Source organism: Hyperolius riggenbachi, chromosome 10, assembly GCF_040937935.1.
Source record: "Hyperolius riggenbachi isolate aHypRig1 chromosome 10, aHypRig1.pri, whole genome shotgun sequence".
Taxonomy (NCBI): Eukaryota; Metazoa; Chordata; class Amphibia; order Anura; family Hyperoliidae; genus Hyperolius; species Hyperolius riggenbachi.
In genome coordinates this window covers 253,560,486-253,582,332 of record NC_090655.1, presented here as the reverse complement: position 1 = coordinate 253,582,332, position 21,847 = coordinate 253,560,486, and the positions used below count along the sequence as shown (strand labels likewise).

The 21,847-nt window shown below is 45.4% G+C and overlaps 1 protein-coding gene across 2 annotated transcripts; it reads left to right on the top strand.

Annotated features, from left to right (window-relative positions):
* The first annotated feature begins 523 nt into the window (after window positions 1-523).
* Window positions 524-21,810, top strand: LOC137535284 (zinc finger protein 585A-like). 2 transcript variants are annotated; one of them, XM_068257103.1, is made up of 6 exons: window positions 524-567; window positions 6,915-7,049; window positions 7,135-7,258; window positions 8,356-8,447; window positions 8,560-9,520; window positions 18,101-21,810. In XM_068257103.1, the coding sequence occupies exons 2-6, from the start codon at window positions 7,029-7,031 to the stop codon at window positions 20,686-20,688; spliced, it is 3,786 nt and encodes a 1,261-aa protein (XP_068113204.1). In that variant the 5' UTR covers window positions 524-567; window positions 6,915-7,028; the 3' UTR covers window positions 20,689-21,810. The 2 variants fall into 2 exon arrangements, with proteins under 2 accessions (XP_068113204.1, XP_068113205.1); XM_068257104.1 differs by lacking the exons at window positions 6,915-7,049; window positions 7,135-7,258 and having other exon boundaries at window positions 535-567.
* Window positions 21,811-21,847: the final 37 nt, after the last annotated feature.

The following is a 21,847-nucleotide window of genomic DNA, read 5'->3' as shown; positions in this document are numbered from 1 at the left end:
AACATGCACTGAAACGATCATAGGTTTGAAGGACTGTTTATTTATCTTTGTATGTGTCAGAGTGTTGCAACTAAATATTTTTAATTAAAAAAAATGTTTGGTTTGGGTCCACTTTAAGGGGGCTGGAAGAAGCTCCATAGCTTATAGTGACCCCTACTGGGCAAATATCGTTAGGGCCATAGATATAAAAATACTGTATACTTCAAGTCTCAATGGCACTATAAGTGATTATGGGCGGGTACAGCAGAGGAACAGCTGAGCGTGGGATGACAGCGAGGGAGCAAGAGGACTTCAGGGGTCGAAAGAAGTCCCAAGGAAGTAAATGAGCAATTTGTTTCACTTTAGGTTCACTTTAAGTGTAAGTGTACCTTTATATTCTGAGTGCAGGAGATTCCATAAACAGAGGCTGCAGTTAGCCTATTTACCACAAGATGGCGATCTCCCCTCTCCCAGGTGGAACGCATAGAAAGGAAGAAATTAAACCATAGAAGATGGGAAGAGATGGAAAGTGATGTCACAGCAGGAGGAGAAGTTGCAGGAAAAGGAGAGGAGTCATTGTTAGAAGAGGTAATTGTGTGATTGTTGTTATATATTGAGCAGAGTAGAGGTCGGGGTGGACATATTTTGTTAGAGAAGAGATCATAGTACACCTGTCACTATCCTGATCATCCCCTTTGAAAAAATTGCCATACAAAAGACTTATATCACTGGTGTAACGTGTGGTCCCTCTACATGTGCGATAGATTATGGTTGGCATCTTGGTGCTAGTCTATAACTGGCTAGTCCAGCGCCTACATCTTCCGCAGTGCTTTACAGAGTATATTGTCTTGTCACTTAACTGTCCCTCATGCTGGGTACACACGATGAGATTTCCCGTTCGATTCCCGGGATCGAACGGATCGATTCGATTAAATCAAACATGTTCGATTGGATTTTGATCGATTTTTTTCATGATAGGTATGCAAAATCGACGGAAAAAAACGATTGAAATCCAATCGAACATGTTTGATTTAATCGAATCGATCCGAGAATCGAACGGGAAATCTCATCGTGTGTACCCAGCATCAGAGGTGACCACAAGTATAGCAGTCTAGGGCCAATTTAGGGGGAAGCCAATTAACGGTATGTTTTTGGGATATGGAAGGAAACCAGAGTGCCCTGAGGAAACCCACGCAGACACAGAGAGAACATACAAACTCCTTGCAGATTTTGACCTGGCTGGTATTCACACACTATAAGGAGACTGGGAAGCTGGGTCACATATTGGGCTGATCTGGCTATCTAAATCGGAGAAGGGGCTGCCTAATACAGGAGGATGATCTGGCTATCTAAACTGGGGAGGAGGTTGCCTAATACTGCGGACACATTTGGCTATATAAACTGGGGTGGGGGCTACCTAATACTGGAGGCCTGATCTGGATATCTATACTGGGGAGGGGGCTGCCTAATACTGGGGGCTGATCTGGCTATCTATACTGGGGAGGGGGGCTACCTAATACTGGGGGCTCATCTGGCTATCTAAACTGGGGAGGGGGCCGCCTAATACTGGGGGCTGATCTGGATATCTAAACTGGGTGGGGCGGTGGCCTAATATTTGGGGCACATCTGGCTATCTAACTTGGGGAGGGGGCTGCCTAATACTGGGGGCTCTTAGGTTGCCCCTATTTCCACGTTAGATAGCTCTAACGCCAAAGGCACATTTGGCTCTCTATACTGGGGAGGGGGCTACCATATACTGGGGGCTGATCTGGCTTTCTAACTTAGGGAGGGGCCTACCTAATACTTTTGGCTAGCTAAACTGAGGAGGGAGCTGCCATATACTGGGGGGGTCATCTGGCTAACTGTGGGAGGGGCACAACCTTATATTGGGGGGTTCTCTGGCTATCTGACTTGGGGAGGAGGATGCCTACAGTTTGGTATATAAATGTTTGGTCAGAGAAAACTATCTAATTTTGGTTCTGTACATTACCACTATAAATATTAACCATTTCAGCCACGCGGATGTGAGCGTAACGTCTGCATCGGCAGCTGCTAGAGCCGCAGGGGCACGCTAGTCAGGTCCCATTCAACAATGTTCCCATTCCTTCATCCCGCCGGCACTGTGATGGGAGCGTCACTTCCCTAGTTACAATGTAGCTATACATTGTTTCCTATGTAGCGTACTTGTAGCTACATAGAAGTTTGCTCAGTGGGGACATCTTGTGGCCAAATAGTAAAATACACTTACTGACTTTAGGAGAAAAAAAAATATGTCAAGAGGGCATATAATTATTAAATAATGGGCTCAAAATTAGTGATGGATGTAAAACTGAAAAATTGCACCTTTATTTCCAAATAAAATATTGTCACAATGCATTATACTAGGGATATACACTTACCTAAAGGATTATTAGGAACACCATACTAATACGGTGTTTGACCCCCTGTTGCTTTCAGAACTGCCTTAATTCTATGTGGCATTGATTCAACAAGGTGCTGAAAGCATTCTTTAGAAATCTTGGCCAGTATTGATAGGATAGCAGCTTGCAGTTGATGGAGATTTGTGGGATGCACATCCAGGGCACGAAGCTCCCGTTCCATCACATCCCAAAGATGCTCTATTGAGTTGAGATCTGGTGACTGTGGGGGCCATTTTAGTACAGTGAACCCATTGTCATGTTTCAAGAAACCAATTTGAAATTATTCGAGCTTTGTGACATGGTGCATTATCCTGCTGGAAGTAGCCATCAGAGGATGGGTACATGGTGGTCTTGAAGGGATGGACATGGTCAGAAACAATGCTCAGGTAGCCTGTGGCATTTAAACAATGCCCAATTGGCACTAAGGGGCCTAAAGTGTGCCAAAACATCCCCCCACACCATTACACCATCACCACCACCATTACACCACCACCACCACCAGCCTGCACAGTGGTAACAAGGCATGATGGATCCATATTCTCATTCTGTTTACGCCAAATTCTGACTCTATCGAAACTCATCAGATCAGGCAACATTTTTCCAGTCTTCAAATGTCCAATTTTGGTGAGCTCGTGCAAATTATAGCCTCTTTTTTCCTATTTGTAGTGGAGATGAGTGGTACCCGGTGGGGTCTTCTGTTGTTGTAGCCCATTTGCCTTAAGGTTGTGGCTTCACAAATGCTTTGTTGTATACCTCGGTTGTAACGAGTGGTTATTTCGGTCAACGTTGCTGTTCTATCAGCTTGAATCAGTCGGCCCATTCTCCTCTGACCTCTAGCATCAACAAGGCATTTTCGCCCACAGAACTGCCGCATACTGGATGTTTTTCCCTTTTCACACCATTCTTTGTAAACCCTAAAAAATGGTTGTGCATGAAAATTCCAGTAACTGAGCAGATTGTGAAATGCTCAGACCGGCCCCTCTGGCACCAACAACCATGCCACGCTCAATATTGCTTAAATCACCTTCCTTTCCCATTCTGACATTCAGTTTGGAGTTCAGGAGATTGTCTTGACCAGCACCACACCCCTAAATGCATTGAAGCAACTGCTATGTGATTGGTTGATTAATGAGAAAATGAACAGGTGTTCCTTATAATCCTTTAGGTGAGTGTAATTTTATAAAAAAATAAAATGTGGATTTTAATTATGGTAGCATGAATTATTTTAAAACTATAATGTCTGAAAACTAAATAGTGGATTTTTTTCCATTTGTTTTTCTTATTATTCCAATTATAATGCATTTAGAATAAAATAATTCTTAGCATAATGTACCACACAAAGAAAGCCTAATTGGTGGCGGAAAAAAACAACGTACAGATTATTTTGTTGTGATAAGTAGTGATAAAGTTATTGGGGAATGAATGGGAGGAGCACTGAAATGGGAAAATTCCTCTCATCCATAAGGTGAAAATACCCGCGGCTGAAATGGTTAAATAAAACAACTCAGATGCAGTTGAAGTGCCGACTTTCAGCTTTAATCCAGTGGGGTGAACAAAACGATTGGATTTAAATGTGTGAGGTAACTATAGAATTTTTTTAACACAATCCCTTCATTTAAGGGGCTCAGAAATAATTGGACAATTGACCCAAAGCTATTTCATGGGCAGGTGTGGACGAGTCTGTCATTTTGTGATCATTAATTAAGCAGATAAGAGGCCTGGAGTTGATATGTGGTGTGGTGCTTGCATGTGGAAGATTTTGCTGTGAACAGACAACATGCTGTCAAAGGAGCACTCCATGCAGATAAAAGAAGAAATCCTTAAAGGAGAACTGTAGTGAGAGGTATCCTGTGACGCAGCACCGCTATCTTCTCCTGCCGCCGGCCTCATTGCTGTCCGTTCCACCTCATAGCAGCCGCCCTATGTTCCCAGCCGGGGTTCCTACAGCCGACCGGACTAGATAAGTGACTATTACCAGTGTGAGACTACCCTCATACAAGTATCTGCGCCACTCTAGAAGCGCGCGATTGGCACTCTGGGCGCAATCTTGGAATATCCTACAGCAATGCCTATACTACCTATCACTATCCACAGCCAATATGGAATAGATAAGTGACTAACTTTCTTGATACTATCCATTATGCAAGTATTGCGCCATTCCAGATGCGCGCGATTGGCGCATTTGGTGCAACTTTGGACCATTATACAGCAACGCTTATACTACTTGTTTGAACTTTTCTATTAGATGTGGCGACACACTGCATATTATTGAGGGGGATCTACTATTGAACAATTGTGATTGCGTTTTCAGTGTGCGATTGGCGCTGTGGATCATCAATCAGTGGATTTGATATCAACTGTGCTTACATGCTGCTTTGAGGAACCTACAAATGACATTTTGCTGGGAACTGTAACGATCGGTGAAGCACAGAGAGGATCTGATTACCGGTGATCTGCAGTATCACTGGGAATACAGATGTATACCAGATTATAAGTGATCTGCAGTATCACCGATAATCCGATATACCAGCTAACCTCTGTACACCTGAGTAGAGTGTAGTGTTTGGTGTAACAGTCACACTTAAGAGGACTAGGCCTCAGAGCAGTGAGGAGTACTGCACGGATTCCTCCCGAAGACCTGAACTCTCCAAGGCGGGAGGAGTCAGGCTGAGAGTAGGAAGGATTATCTGAGAGTGACACTCTTGGAGGAAGTGTCACTAACAGGACAGGGAACCGCCTCCAATAGTAAGGTCGGTTCTCGAGGTCGGACAAGCCAGGTCGTAAACACACGGACAGATAAAGTACAGATTCAGAAGGCGGATGCGGTGTCTAAGGTACAGGCAGGGTTCGGCAACAGGGTATCAGATATATCGAGGTACAAAATCAGGAGGCAGAAGCAGAGTCGAAGGACGAGCCGAGGTTCGGCAACAGAGTATCAGAATGGCAAGGTACAGGATCAGAGTTCAGAAGAATGGTCAGGCAGGCAAAGGGTCAAAACAGATAACCACAATCAAACTAGTACTTTAAGCTATCAATAGAATCTAGCTAAGTGTAAGATTACAGCTCCAGCTGGTCCCGGCACACTTAAGGATCTGACTAAGGGTCTGAGCGCTCCCACGTTGTGATCGCAACGCCAGACAACCAGCAACTGAACAGCCGGCTGTATATATACACAGGCATCTCTCCAGCACCTCCCTAAGTGCTGGACCAATGAGACGTGGAGCCAGTGTCAGCTGACCAGCCTGGTCAGCTGACTCACTTCTGGCTGCCATATAATCCCTGCCTCAGTGCGCGCGCGCGCGTCACTCTAAACCTAGAGAGACTACGTGTCCCAGCCACACTAGCACCGCTCTGCGGTGTAACTGCAATGGGGCCATGCGCGCTAACCGCCGCATCCAACGCGGCGGTTTCTCCGCGCTCCGCCATGCCCTGCACGGAGGCAGCCGCCTCACGCTGGGCAGAGGCGTCTGCTCCTCTGCACTCCGCAATGCTCTTTACGGAAGCAGCCGCCTCACGCTGAGAAGAGGCGGCTGCTTCCCCGCGCTGTCTCACAGGAACCTAATGGATGGCTAATATTTATGCTTGTTTGTTGCATCAAGGAATCCTATTGCAGTTGTGCTGCTTATATGTGTTACCTTTGCACTGAAAGCTCTCATTGGTGTACTTTTTTGAACTTCTGCATAACTGCAAATACTTATATTGGGAACTAATTGTGTGAAGCTGCAACAAAAAGTCACCATATCTACCTTTAAATCCTTACGCTGGATGGACTCTGACGAAATTAATGATTTATTGATATATGGTGCTTATTGGAGTATGTCACAGGACTATCGTATGGCAATTGCCTTGGGTACATTACAATGCATGGATCCTCTCTTTTTCTATTCTATGAATGATTGTTTATTGATCATATTGGTCGTACCCAGTTATCCTCTGTGAGTGGTTATAATCCTTGAAATTGATTGATACTTATTGGATTACCTCCTTATGTGATGGCTGGGTGCTCCCGGTATGACTTGTCCACCTGGACACAGAATCTCCTATTCTCTGTGGGATTTATTTCACTGGTGTCTAGGAACCAATGAATATTATTCATAGTGAGTTACTGTACTTTACCTTTGTACTTCCAAGAGTTTTCTGTCGACAACTATTATATTTAATATTTTAGTGTCAGATTACATTGTCAGTAATTTTTACAATTTTAGGTGTTGGTATATGATTATGCAAATAAATCGTGCAGTTTTTGAACATCATATGCTGGTTTGTTCTTTCTTCCCTTTTTTAACATAATTTATGAACCTCCCAAAGGGGGAGGTTCATTTTGATTTTTTTTTCCATAAATGAGGTTTCCTTTAATACTGGGGCTACATCTGCTACCTACACAGGGGGGCACAACTGGAGGACTCTTCGCCTCTAGTGCTGGGGAACCTTGTCCCAGCCCTGCACACAGCTGACTGAAGAGGTGAGGAGGATTTTGGGAGGTCATGTGACATTATTGTTGGTCTTTCTATACAGAGTTTTCCTCCAATAAAGTCCGGTGATCATGTGACCATCACGGTTCCCCCACCTCAACCCCTGATATCTGAGAGACACAACAAGCAGAAGATTCTGAAAATCCCCAGGAAGGTGATGGAGCTGCTGACAGGAGAGGTGAGCAGTGCTGGGAATTATGGGATATTATCCAGTAACAGCAAGGGTTGTGTCTGGGTGCTAACAGTATCGTTGTATGTGACAGGCTACTAAAAGGGATCAGGATGTTACTGTCTGTTCCTCCATGGAGGATTGTCAGTATATAGAAGGACACAGGGACCTCTACAAGGACACCATGATGGAGAATCAGCCCCTCCTCACATCACCAGGTAAGAGAGGAGAATTGCATGTCTTGTAAAGAACAGTGCAGACTGACATCCCCTCCATCAATTGATAAACACATGGAGACCATGTACAGGTGAAAGTCCATTTTTTTTCCCAGTAATTCAACTTAACCTATTGGGGACCGGCTGCCTAACCCCCTTAAGGACCAGGCGTTTTTGCATGGAAGGGGGAAGCGCATTTGGGGGATCAGGTAGCCGGATCCCCAGTGCTGCGTGCTGGGCATGGTGTCCCCCTTTAAGCCAGATGTCCCCCCTTTCGCTGGCAGCCTTCTCTCACCTTCCAGGCTCCAGCGATGAGCCGCAGTGGACCCCTCTTCTCCGGCCGGCATCTCTGCTCCTGCTGCCGCTCAGCTCCCGGGTCGTGGCTTGATGGCGTCATCAAGCCGGGACCTGGCGCTGATGTCAGAGGGAGCAGAGATGCCATCCAGAGCATAGGGGGTCGCCGATCGTCACAGGAACATTAGGGAGGTGAGTGGATCCTCTTCTTTCCCCCCTACCACCGAAGCACTGTTAGTGATCATTACGATCCACTGCGATCGTAGTGATGACGTGATCAGCAGCCATACACAATGGTTGCTGATCACTCAGGAGAGATGTCAGATGTCGTATGACAGCTTAATCTCCCCTCTCAGGTGTGCACAATCGCGTCGGGAGCAGAAACGGCGGGTGGCATAGAGATACGCCGCATCAGGCTAGAACAGCCGCAAGTGTGGCTACTATCAACGGTCCCCAAAAGGTTAGAAGGTGAAACTAATATATGAAATAGAAACCCTTTGCAGGTGTTTTGGATTTATTTGGATTAATTAGCTGATTAGAGTCTGACACTTTGAGCCTAGAATATTGAGTATTTTCTCGATATTCTAATGGTCTGAGATTTTGATTTTAGGGTTTTCATGAGCTGTAAGCCATAATCATCAAAATTATAACTAATAAAGGTTTGAAATATATTGCTTTGCATATAATGAGTCTATTGCATATATTAGTTTCACCTTTTAAGTTGAATTACTAAAATAAATGAAGTTTTGCAAAAAATCTAATTTTGAGTTTCACATGTATTCAGTCAGTGTGTTTGTTTCCTGCAGATGGATCCAGTAATTCACCAAAGAGATGTACAGGTCCTCTTTATTCCCAGGATTGTCAACAGGAAGACCCCACCATCCCCCACCATTATCAGGTAGGTGGGGCTGAGGGTCCCCAGAGACACCAAACCATGACACATTCTTTCTTCCTGTGTATGCTGTTATCTGTGTTCACATTTTACAGTATCTCTCACTTTGTGCACTTAGGGTGGAGAACTTATACATGGAAGTGCTGTGGTTAAAGAGGAAGGAGAAGAGACATATGTGAGGAGTGATCAGCAGTCTATGGAGGAGGGTGACATGATGAGGACAAGTAAAGAGGAAGAAGAAGAGACATATGTGAGGAGTGATCAGCAGTCTATGGAGGAGGGTGACATGATGAGGACAAGTAAAGAGGAAGAAGAAGAGACATATGTGAGGAGTGATCAGCAGTCTGTGGAGGAGGGTGACATGATGAGGACAATTAAAGAGGAAGAAGAAGAGACGTATGTGAGGAGTGATCAGCAGTCTGTGGAGGAGGGTGACATGATGAGGACAAGTAAAGAGGAAGAAGAAGAGACATATGTGAGGAGTGATAAGCAGTCTATAAAGCAGGGTGACATGATGGGGACAATTAAAGAGGAAGAAGAAGAGACGTATGTGAGGAGTGATCAGCAGTCTATGGAGGAGGGTGACATGATGAGGACAATTAAAAAAGAAGAAGAGACGTATGTGAGGAGTGATCAGCAGTCTATGGAGGAGGGTGACATGATGAGGACAATTAAAAAAGAAGAAGAGACCTATGTGAGGAGTGATCAGCAGTCTATGGAGGAGGGTTACATGATGAGGACAAGTAAAGAGGAAGAAGAAGAGACATATGTGAGGAGTGATCAGCAGTCTATGGAGGAGGGTTACATGATGAGGACAAGTAAAGAGGAAGGAGAAGAGACATATGTGAGGAGTGATCAGCAGTCTATGGAGGAGGGTGACATGATGAGGACAAGTAAAGAGGAAGAAGAAGAGACATATGTGAGGAGTGATCAGCAGTCTATGGTGGAGGGTGACATGATGAGGACAAGTAAAGAGGAAGAAGAAGAGACATATGTGAGGAGTGATCAGCAGTCTATGGTGGAGGGTGACATGATGAGGACAAGTAAAGAGGAGGACACTGTTACAGAGGACAGAACAGGTGAGTAATCAGCAGTAAATATAGAGTAATGTGTATCTATGTTGCTGTTATTAATGTCACTGCTCACAGACTGGCCATATCAGGGGTTATGCTATGTGCTCCTGTTAGATTTTTGCCATCTATAACTATCATTCATGAATATATATGATGATAGCGTTCTAACAATAACAATACAGACACCCTGAGGAAAAGAAAGGTCTCTTTATTCTCTCACACTGGGCTGCCCTGTTTTCCTCTGAGACTTTAGCAGGGGCCTTTTGCTAGTGTCAGCAGCGCTGATTAACCTAATACAGTGTTACATTTCTGCTAATTAGTTCCAGCGCTGATGCCCTTATGTCATTGTTCAGCCACCTTTGTGCAATCCCTGGTTGCTTAGCAACCAAAAGAGGGGGGGGGGTGGAAGAAAGCTCTCCTATTTTGCATTAATTCTATGTATTTATAAGTTGCACAAGGGGTTGCGCTTACATGGGTTTAAAAAGAAACATGCATGTTTGGGGCCGCCCACGTCTGCTGCATCCATTCCAAGGTCTGTCCGGGACCTGGCATTGCGATAGTGTCTCTCTGGCATGTGGCTCCGGGAGGTGTGGGAGAAGCAGGGGGCGTGTCTGCTTCACGTCAGTGCCATTACATCCAGTGTTCTCCCTAGAGCCTTTTACCAGGGCGGGCCGCCCGGATGAAATCCATGAGTGCCCAGGTAAAATTATTCCTGCACTGTGCATTTATTAGTGATCAGCGGTGGCTGTATCATTGCAGCCAGCCGCTGTCAATCAGGGACGCTATCTCCACCCTCCTCCTCAGCTCCCAGCAGTTGTGTGGAGGGAGGGGGGAGGAATACAGGTGACGTCACACGCAGCTCATATGAGCTGAAGATCGGGGAGGAAGCACGGCTCTGTACTTGTGGAAGAGGAATGTACGGCCACTCAGCCAGACACTGTCCTCCTCCTCTCCCTGCAGCTCATATGAGCTGAAGATATTAGGAGATAACACGCAGCTCTGATCTTTATGGCATGTCCAGCCAGACGCTCTCCTCCTCTCCCTGTACTGATCCTGCTGCCAGCCGCAGCGTGTTTGTGTATGTGTGTAAATCTCGCTAGCTGCTAACAATGGAGGAGAGGGGCCTCTAACTCAGCCCCCGCCAGCCAGAACTTTACTATGCTTGACCCTTTGACCTCCTCAATTATCCTGTCCTGCCACTGCTTTCCCCAGCCCTGATTGATGCCAGAAGTGAGTGGGGGGTTTAAAAATGAAATTACCAAGATTTTTTTTCCATGTTTCCTATATACCTGGGTGGTGTAAGAGGGGATATCTGGGGCCATAGCATGATATTGATAAGCTACCTGCTTATCAATATCCTGCTATGGCCCAGAAATCCTCTTCTCCACACTGGGACCACCCATGTATATAGAAAAAGCTGGTAGTTTCATTGTCAAATAAGCAGAAGGGTAGTTAGAACTTTAAAGGACACTTTAACTGTTAAAGGAAAATGGCTAGTTAATTACCTGGGGCTTCTTCCAGCCCCTTAAGTTGTTCTTGTCCTTTGGCGTCATTTTGCACCGCTTTGTTCCTCTCTGAAAGCTGCATTCGTGGCCACGTCACTCACCTCCTCCATCACATTCCTGTGACCAGTAGCATTTTGCACTTGCGCGGTAACTAAAAATTGCTACTGCACATGGGCAAAGCACTCCTGGCCACAGGAGCATGGTCGAGGAGGTGCGGGGCTAAGGAACAGAGCAGCATGGAATGGCGGTGAGGGAGCAGGAGGACTTCAGGGGGCAAGAAGAAGCCCCAGGTAAGTAACTAGCCTAATTTTTCTTCGGTTAAGTATCCTTTTAAGATATTCTAGTACAAAAGACAAAGCCTAGCCTGTCAACTTATTGGGGGGGGGGGGGGGGGGCTATTCCCCACCTTGTTGCACCATGCATAACCTTCCCCCACCTGGCTACTTTTTCATACCACCCGGCTGGAAAAAAAATTCTGGGGAGAACACTGACATCACTACCAGTTTTGGCGATACCACGCTTTCTTCAGGTGACGTATCGGCTGTGGGGCACTGGCTATGTAGTCTCTGTCTCAGACTACTTAGCATAAGGGGCGGGGAGATGCCAATGCGCTAAGGAGGAAGTTAGTGTTATGTAATAAAAAAAACTCAGGCGGCACCTGTCCACACTTACAGATACAAAAGCAATTGAGAGTGGCTATTACTTAACCACCCTGGCGTTCTGATAAGATCGCCAGGGCGGCTGCGGGAGAGTTTTTTTTAAATAAAAAAAAAACTATTCCATGCAGCCAACTGAAAGTTGGCTGCATGAAAGCCCACTAGAGGGCGCTCCGGAGGCGTTCTTCCGATCGCCTCCGGCAAGCATAAGTAACAAGGAAGGCTGCAATGAGCAGCCTTCCTTGTTTGGCTTTCCTCGTCGCCATGGCGACGAGCGGAGTGACGTCATGGACGTCAGCCAACGTCCTGACGTCTGCCGCCTCCGATCCAGCCCTTAGCGCTGGCCGGAACTATTTGTTCCGGCTGCGCAGGGCTCAGGCGGCTGGGGGACCCTCTTTCGCCGCTGCTCGCGGCGGATCGCCGCAGAGCGGCGGCGATCAGGCAGCACACGCGGCTGGCAAAGTGCCAGCTGCGTGTGCTGCTTTTTATTTCATCAAAATCGGCCCAGCAGGGCCTGAGCGGCAGCCTCCGGCGGTGTTGGACGAGCTGAGCTCGTCCAGACCGCTCAGGTGGTTAAAAACATATGAATAAATACATATAAATAACGGAATAAGCAAAAATTGATGATAAAACCATCAAATAATTAATTACTTAAGTACCAGCGGTCTCTACCCCTTTAGGACCAGAGACCGCTGGTACCAGAAACACGGAATACCGACAAATCACTGTAATACCCGCCACAACCGCCGTTTCTATGATGGCAGAGTCCTGTGAGCTGGTCAGGAGCTGCTTTCATTGGCCCCTGACAGTGTCTATCAATGTAAGCCAATGGGAGTTGCTTACATTGATATACGGGATTAGGAGCCAATGAAATCAGCTCCTGACCGGCTCACAGGGCTCTGCCTTCATAGAGACAGCAGGGCGAGTGAGCTGCGGCGGGGAGGTAGTGACGTGATTGGTGAGAGTGACGAGTATGCGCAGCAGTGAGTTGAGATCTACACCCTGGCAGCTACAACAGCATCAAAACAGGGCATAGGTTTCCACTAGTGTCATCCTTACATGGTTAAGCCGGAAGTATAAATAAAAAAAATCTCAAAAATAATAATTAAAAATAACCACAAACTAATAATGATAATAATCATAAAACTTTCCACCCACACTATTAAACCACTCTGCAATGCAAAGGAGTGTTTTAAAAAGACCTGCCCTTAAAGCTGTCAGTGGGAGCATGGGCTGAAAGTGACATTGTGCTGTCATTGAATATTTTAGCACCAATCGGGCTCTGATTTATGTGTGCAGCAGCGTACAGGATATGATGCGCTATCTAATTAGGGCTAAAGAATCTAGTTACTTCCCCATCAGCGTAGTGTCCTTGGGCCTGATTCAGAAAGCGGTGCTAACAGTTAGCACGCTGGTGAAAAGCCCTTTATCACGCCTAAACTCAGTTTAGGCATGATAAGTTTAGGCATGATAAGTATAGGTGTGATAAGTTTAAGCACCAACTGGGTTAGCACCGCAGTGCACAGCTGATCAAAAGTTTTGCGCTAGCAAAGTCTGGTGCACTTTGCATAGAGTTTAATGGCGCTGCTTTGCGTGCGGGACTTTGCGCGCGATCTAAACTTATCATGCCTAAACTTATCACGCTTAAACTTATCACACCTAAACTGGCTTTTCACCAGCATGGTGCAATGGTTATCACGCCTAAAGTCTCTAACTGGGTTAGCACCGCTTTGTGAATCGAGCCCCTTGTGTGCTATAGTGCTCTGCATTCAGGCTGCATACTTATGCAGGAATGGATAAATAATAAGCTAATAATATTGATAAAATAAGTAATAAAGATAATAAAGGTGTGGTACTCTGGTACCTGTCTGGTAGAACGTGCAGCAACTGCCCTGCTGTGTGTCCAGTATCTGCAACCAGGGAGACTATCTATGGGATATTCCCTGCCTCTCTACTCTCCCTGGCTTGCTTCATTGCCCCCATGCACCCACTGCCTGACTCCTCCTATCACCTGGGTGTGTCAGGCTTGCTTTAGTGCCCTGCACCCACTGCTTGACTCCTCCCATCACCTCGTTATGTCAGGCTTGCTTTAGTGCCCTGCACCCGTTGCCTGACTCCTCCCATCACCTCGGTATGTCAGGCTTGCTTTAGTGCCCTGCACCCGCTGCTTGACTCCTCCCATCACCTCGTTATGTCAGGCTTGCTTTAGTGCCCTGCACCCGCTGCCTGACTCCTCCCACTACCTAGGTATGTCAGGCTTGCTTTAGTGCCCTGCACCCACTGCCTGACTCCTCCCATCACCTGGGTATGTCAGGCTTGCTTTAGTGACTTGCACCCACAATCCACGACAAACATTTGCCGTTTGTATTTACCGCAAAGCTTATAGGAAGTTCATGTTTGCCCCCATACTTTAACATGTAGCCGTGTTTTGACCCTTCACCCTCAGGTCAGGTGAGGCAGGACAGCCAATTAAGCATTTTTACCATACAAGCCACACACCCCATAAAAGAAACAAACCTGCCAGCCATGTTACAGTCAGACTGGAGTCAGTGTAGGGAGAGCTGTGCTGCTGATTGAGGAACAGAGAGATAGCTTGCTGACACTGTTCTGTGTTATTCAGTGCAGTGTAGCTGCTTCCATAGGTGTTCTGCTCCTTGCAGTTCACCAACTAGGGACTCCAAAAGTCCATTTGAGGGATGATCCTGCTGTTATTTGTTGCTGTTTGTGGTGTGTAGCTTATATACACCACCTGTTTAGTATAGTGTAGTGTGTGGCTGTGTCACTGTTACAGCCTGTCACTGTGATAAAATAAAGTGATTGAGTGGCTGTATTGTACTGTAAAAATGTTGTCACCTGACATTGTCACACAAAGAGTTTCCCATCACTGTGGAGATTGTAGTGCAGTGTTAGGCCCACACTGCACAAGCAGCAGATTTTGTGACCGCAGTTACAGGAATATGTCAAATATTTAAAGCCTCTGCTACAGTTGCTGTAAATAACAATTTTTAGGCAGGTAAACACAGTGGCCATTCCAAAGAACTGATTTGAAAGAATGATTTGAGAAATATAGAAACCAAATGCAATTTTTCGTGTTTACACATTTAAAAAAACCCCTTTGTGTAAAATACATGTTATGGGGGAATGTTTCCATTGACCCCCCCCGCCGTGCCACTGCTTGAATTTTTGGACAGTTTTGACAACTTTTAAAAGAAAGTGTGGCTGCAAATATGCCCTGATGGCTTTTGAAGTCCACCTGCCATTACAGTCAGTGGGTTCCCCGCGAACATTCGGTTTGTGAACATTTGCAGAAGTGTTTGTGAATAGTCCCTGAACGTTCACTCACAATGTTCGTCTAGCACTAGTTTGGAGATGAATGCTGTGCCCATTGCAGTGACAGGAATCAGACGTGACATAGGTAGCCATGACAACGATAGAAAGTCACAGCACATGTTACATCACATCCGCTGTGACTGTCCTCCTGTTACTCCAGCTCACATTTACACATTGCCCAACAAGCTCATGTTGAATCAGAACTCCTAGGAGTGTGTAAGGGGCTAAAAAGGACCAAAAAGCTCTCTCACTAAAATGCTATGCTAAACAGAAATTTGCCTAATCAAAACAGAAAGTATTTGGCATTATTCAGGTTGGAGTGAGCATATGAGGTTTCCCACAATGCACCACTGCTGAATATGCAAATCATCCTTTTTTTGTCCCTGAAAGCTGAAACAAGCTGACACATCATTGCATTCCAGCAGTTCTGGAGGTATGTTTAGCTTTCAGGGATGATTTGCATATTCAGCAGTGATGCATTGTGGGAGACATCATAAGCTCACTCCAACCTGAATAATCGCAAATACCTTCTGTATTGAGAAGATAAATGTATGTTGCAGCTCAGATATGACCAGCTTAAGAGCTTCTTATGGCAGAACCTGTGTCACATGATTACACAAAATAAGGTAAGGGTTTTTTTTTTAAAGGGGGTAGCATTGAAGGAGGAAGAGGAAGCACAACTCTATGGAGAATTACTAATGAATTAATTTAATAAAAACCAGGTCATGTCAGGTTTGTTAAAAAGGTGGAGGGGGTTTCCCAAAATTTTTTTGGGGGGAGGGGGCAGTGATTTGTAGTCACACCCTTTCCCCGCCCCCACTGATCTGTCCAACAGGAGCTGCAATGTGCAGCAGTTTGGTTCCTCGTTGGACAGAAGGCTGGGAGTAGAGATATGGCTATACTGTATATATGTATGTATTTATATCCAGCTACAGAAGTATTAGTGGTTTTGGGTTTCCATGACATAAATGGATAATTCCTCTACCTCGCAGCTCCTATAACTCAGTGTTGTGTAACGTCACAATATCATTATTTACACAAATGGGAACAAGAGAATGAAAAACGTACATTACAAGGGGCATATGAGTGACGGGAGGATACAATGGTAATAAGAATGTGTAAGTGACACCACATTGCTCTACAAACATAACACAGATCTCTTGCTATAAGTACATATAGGTCTGTTGTCACAAGAGTAACACATTGCTTCCATTGTCTCATCAAGTTGTACTTTTTTTTGTGCCTGTGCGTGTATCTGTGCGTGTGTCTGTGTGCGTGTGTCTGTGCGTGTGTCCGTGTCTGTGTGCGTGTTTGTGCGTGTGTCTGTGCGTGGTGTCCAGCATAGGGCAGTGTGCAGATAAATGTTGAGCCGTGGGTTGCACAGTTTTGCTTCCGTGGTTGCTGAGGGGGGGGGGGGCGTCTTGTACGCGGGAGGATGCGGTACTTTCCTTCTTCTTTGGTCTGTTTCTCTTTTCCCCTTCTTTATCTAATTTTATGAAATAATTAAATTTGATTGGCAAATTCTGATTAGCAAATATGATAAGACTTTATGTCCAACACCAAGAGCCTGGTGATGAAGCCTATCAATATGGTTGGGCCTTCAAAACTGTGGCTAGGCTCTGAGCTATTAAAAAAAAAAAAATTGTACAATTTACTGCTTTTAAATGTGTGGCCAATGCTCTGTGTGTAGGGAGGTCAGTGAGATGCAAATAACTGTACTTGTATGCAAATGTCATGCAAATTGTATGCAGCTAATAACATTTCTCAGGAAATTCATTTCATTGTCCAAATGCCAAGATACAGAAAATTTGGATGGATGCAACGTTATGTGATTGGCACAACTTTCTGCAGTTCTATAATAACTGATAACTAGCGATGGTCAGTGACATGCCAATAACTCTGAGGTGGTAGAAATGATAATGAAGACCATGTAGGAGACCAATAAGCAAGGCATATACCCCAAGCAACAAAAAACCCTACTAGATATAACAATTTTAAAATATCAAAAACATTTTATTTATCAAAAAAGACAAACGCACATAGTGTATAAAAAGGGGATTGATGTTGGTTGATCAGACCACCCACTCCACACACATACATTCCCCTCACTCACACTAAACCCCTGAAAGCACCAAAGATTGGTTGGAAGAGATAAAGTTCCACAGAAGTCCCTGCAGGGACAGGACATTTCTATAGAGTTAGTTATAGTATCTCATATGTACAAGATTGGCCAAAAGTTCATATGTGCATCACAGTATCCATAACAGGCTGCAGACAATCAAGATTAGGTTGCAGTCTATGCAGTTCAGAAAAGCATAAAGCAACAGGCAGAGCACAAAACAGTGAAGCATACGGTTAAATGCGACTGAGCAAAGGTTGATGACAAGCCCAGGTTAAAGTTGCAAAACCCCATATGGATAATCGTCACTAAGGACCCTCGGTACAGCCTTCCATCAACTCAATGATAGTAAATGGGGTAATTCATGATCCACTGACAAGTGACTTGGAGCGGCAGACACTGCATGCAGCAATAACAGAGTCTCCATGAAGAGTAGGCATAAAGCACATCAAACCAATATCAGAGAAAGCTGCATACAGTACCAGTGTCCCAGTGTCTTGCCTGCTCCACTCAGAACAATGTATTCAGAGGAGGTGGTCACATCGCTGTCTGCATGAGGATGCTGCAAAGCCAAAGTGTGTAGCCTCATATAGTTCACCTTAGTCAGCTCCGTTTGGCATCAAGATGTCAGTGATGCAACCGGGGGGGGGGGGGGGGGGGGGGGGTTCTGAAGTGCTGCCCTAGCGCGAGGGGTGGGTGCAGTAGTCGACAGGTGTCAGAGCCATCAGACGCCAGACCACGTTGTCCTTGACATGTTTCGCCAGACTTCTGGCTTTTTCCAAAGGGGGTGTGGTGATCAAAAATGATATGCTAATTATATGCAGAGCAATGCAGATGCTGCATTTGGACCTTTTATAATCTGCATCATCTTTGCACCATTTTGGAATTATCAGCAGCTCACTGACCATCCCGAATGATAATTGTTCCTCCCCTCAGAATTCTCTAACAGGAAGTGATGATGTTTCTCTATTTGCAGGGCGGAGTCCCGGCATCAGGAACCTCTCAGAGACTCGTCTCTCTGTATCCACAGACTGTACAATGGATGATGATGTCACTAGACAAGAGTCTCCTGCAGATATCCTGGCTACCCCAAATATTCCCCCAGACTCCCCTCACCTGTTCAATCCTGCGGGGGCTCATACCCAGCACAGCTCTCCCCCTGCTGGTGGATCGTATTCCTGTTCCACTAGTGGGAAAGTTTTTGTAAGGAAATCACATCTTGTCATTCATGAGAGTTCTCACACAGGTGAGAAGCCCTTTTTATGTGCTGAGTGTGGGAAATGTTTTGGAGAGAAAGAAAGCCTTGTCAAACATGAGAGATCTCACACTGGTAAGAGGCCCTATTCATGTGCTGAGTGTGGGAAATGTTTTGGGCGGAAAGAAAACCTTGTCCAACATGAGAGAGCTCACTCTGGTGAGAAACCCTATACATCTGCTGAGTGTGGGAAATGTTTTGGGCTGAAAGAAAACCTTGTCATACATGAGAGATCTCACACTGGTGAGAAGCCCTATTCCTGTGCTGAGTGTGGGAAATGTTTTGGAGAGAAAGGATGCCTTGTCATACATGAGAGATCTCACACTGGTGAGAAGCCCTATTCATGTGCAGAGTGTGGGAAATGTTTTGGAGAGAAAGGAAGCCTTATCAGACATGAGAGATCTCACACTGGTGAGAAGCCCTATTCATGTGCTGAGTGTGGGAAATGTTTTGGGCAGAAAGGAAACCTTGTCAAACATGAGAGATCTCACACTGGTGAGAAGCCCTATTCCTGTGCTGAGTGTGGGAAATGTTTTGGAGAGAAAGGAAGCCTTATCAGACATGAGAGATCTCACACTGGTGAGAAGCCCTATTCATGTGCTGAGTGTGGGAAATGTTTTGGGCAGAAAGGAAACCTTGTCAAACATGAGAGGTCTCACACTGGTGAGAAGCCCTATTCATGTGCTGAGTGTGGGAAATGTTTTGGGCAGAAAGGAAACCTTGTCAAACATGAGAGGTCTCACACTGGTGAGAAGCCCTATTCATGTGCTGAGTGTGGGAAATGTTTTGGGCTGAAAGAAAACCTTGTCATACATGAGAGATCTCACACTGGTGAGAAGCCCTATTCATGTGCTGAGTGTGGGAAATGTTTTGGGAGGAAAGGGCACCTTTTAACACATGAGAGATCTCACACTGGTGAGAAGCCCTATTCATGTGCTGAGTGTGGGAAATGTTTTGGGAGGAAAGGAAACTTTGTCAAACATGAGAGATCTCACACTGGTGAGAAGCCCTATTCATGTGCTGAGTGTGGGAAATGTTTTGGGCAGAAAGGACACCTTGTCACACATGAGAGATGTCACACTGGCAAGAAGCCCTATTCCTGTGCTGAGTGTGGGAGATGTTTTGAACACAAAGTAAACCTTGTCACACATGAGAGATCTCACACTGGTGAGAAGCCCTATTCCTGTGCTGAGTGTGGGAAATGTTTTAGGCGGAAAAATAACTGTGTCCAACATGAGAGAGCTCACACTGGTGAGAAATCCTATACATGTGCTGAGTGTGGGAAATGTTTTGGACGGAAAGGACACCTTTTAACACATGAGAGATCTCACACTGGTGAGAAGCCCTATTCCTGTGCTGAGTGTGGGAAATGTTTTGGAGAGAGAAGAAGCCTTGTCAGCCATGAGAGATCTCACACAGGTGAGAAGACCTTTTCATGTGCTGAGTGTGGGAAATGTTTTGGAGGGAAAGAAAGTCTTGTCAGACATGAGAGATCTCACACTGGTGAGAAGCCCTATTCATGTGCTGAGTGTGGGAAATGTTTTGGGCAGAAAGGAAACCTTGTCAAACATGAGAGATCTCACACTGGTGAGAAGCCCTATTCCTGTGCTGAGTGTGGGAAATGTTTTGGAGAGAAAGGAAGCCTTGTCCTACATGAGAGATCTCACACTGGTGAGAAGCTCTATTCATGTGATGAGTGTGGGAAATGTTTTGGGCAGAAAGGAGACCTTGTCAAACATGAGAGATCTCACACTGGTGAGAAGCCCTATTCATGTGCTGAGTGTGGGAAATGTTTTGGGCACAAAGGAAACCTTGTCACACATGAGAGATGTCACACTGGTGAGAAGCCCTATTCATGTGCTGAGTGTGGGAAATGTTTTGGGCAGAAAGGAAACCTTGTCAAACATGAGAGATCTCACACTGGTGAGAAGCCCTATTCATGTGCTGAGTGTGGGAAATGTTTTGGGCAGAAAGGAAACCTTGTCAAACATGAGAGATCTCACACTGGTGAGAAGCCCTATTCATGTGCTGAGTGTGGGAAATGTTTTGGGCAGAAAGAAAACCTTATCATACATGAGAGATCTCATACTGGTGAGAAGCCCTATTCATGTGCCGAGTGTGGGAAATGTTTTGTGCAGAAAGGACACCTTGTCACGCATGAGAGATGTCACACTGGCATGAAGTCCTATTCATGTGCTGAGTGTGGGAAATGTTTTGGAGAAAAAGGAAACCTTGTCAAGCATGAGAGATGTCACACTGGTGAGCTGCTCTATTCATGTGCTGAGAGTGAAAAATGTTTTGAGCACTGAAACAAACACAATTGCTAACTTCCAGCTAGAGCAATGTCCTGCCTCTATCTGGCCAGCAGACGCCAGTCAGCCAAACAGGTGTACTGTCATACACCCTTTGCCTGCTGTACCAAATCTAGCAGGAATTACATAAATTAGCATTCAGGTGGGAGGCTTCGGTTGGACGCAATCGTGGATTGCATCATTTACAGGGATGCCCCGTGTAGGCACATCTCCCACACTGCCCCCTCCCTAACCACTCACCTGTCAACAGCATCCTGGAAACTGCAAAAAAAAAAAATTAAAATCACAAACACTGGTCCGCACGACAGCCGGGGGCCCCAGGTCTCTCTCACTAGCTGGGGCTCCCAAACCACCATGCAATACCCAGAGGGAAGTGTGGACAAGCCCTGGGATAGTAAACCTCGTCATACATGAGAGATCTCACACTGGTGAAAAGCCCTATTCCTGTGCTGAGTGCGGAAAATGTTTTGGATGGAAAGGAAATCTCGTTAAACATGAGAGGTCTCACACAGGTGAGAAGCCATATGTATAATGTTTTGAATGTAATTTACTGCTTGTGAGACATTTGTGTTGAGTGTGGGAAATGATTTGGCCATAAGTGTTCTTTTCCAATGTTTCTTTTACTTCTTGCATGTAAAGATGCTGCCATGTGCGCTTTGCACATGGCAGCATCTTTACATTGAATCCTGAGGGCTCTTTCATGCTGATCAGTGTACAGCTGCATTAAACAGCTTTAGGTGTTCCCTCAGTGGCCGCAAGTCTGCACGCTCACCGTGAATCAGGGAGTGTGCGGCGGGTGTGCGATGATGTCATCTGCCGGAAGTTCCATCTGCAACATTTTGAAAAGGGGCATATCATAGAAGAGTACGTGGTTTTGCCAGTACTCTTATTGGAATGGACAGTACCATTGAAACCAGTGTTATTGAGACACTAGATGGCAGCAAAGTGCCAAGATTAGCTTTATCAAATGTGAATTATGCATACAAATGTTAGCATTGGTTTGTGAATACAGATTAACTGCCTAACACGATCATATAGGGAAAAAAATCATAGGAGGATATATTGATTAAATAAACAGAATAAATGACTAACAATTTAAAGGCATTTTAGTATACAGCGTAACACACACATATATATATATATATATATATATATA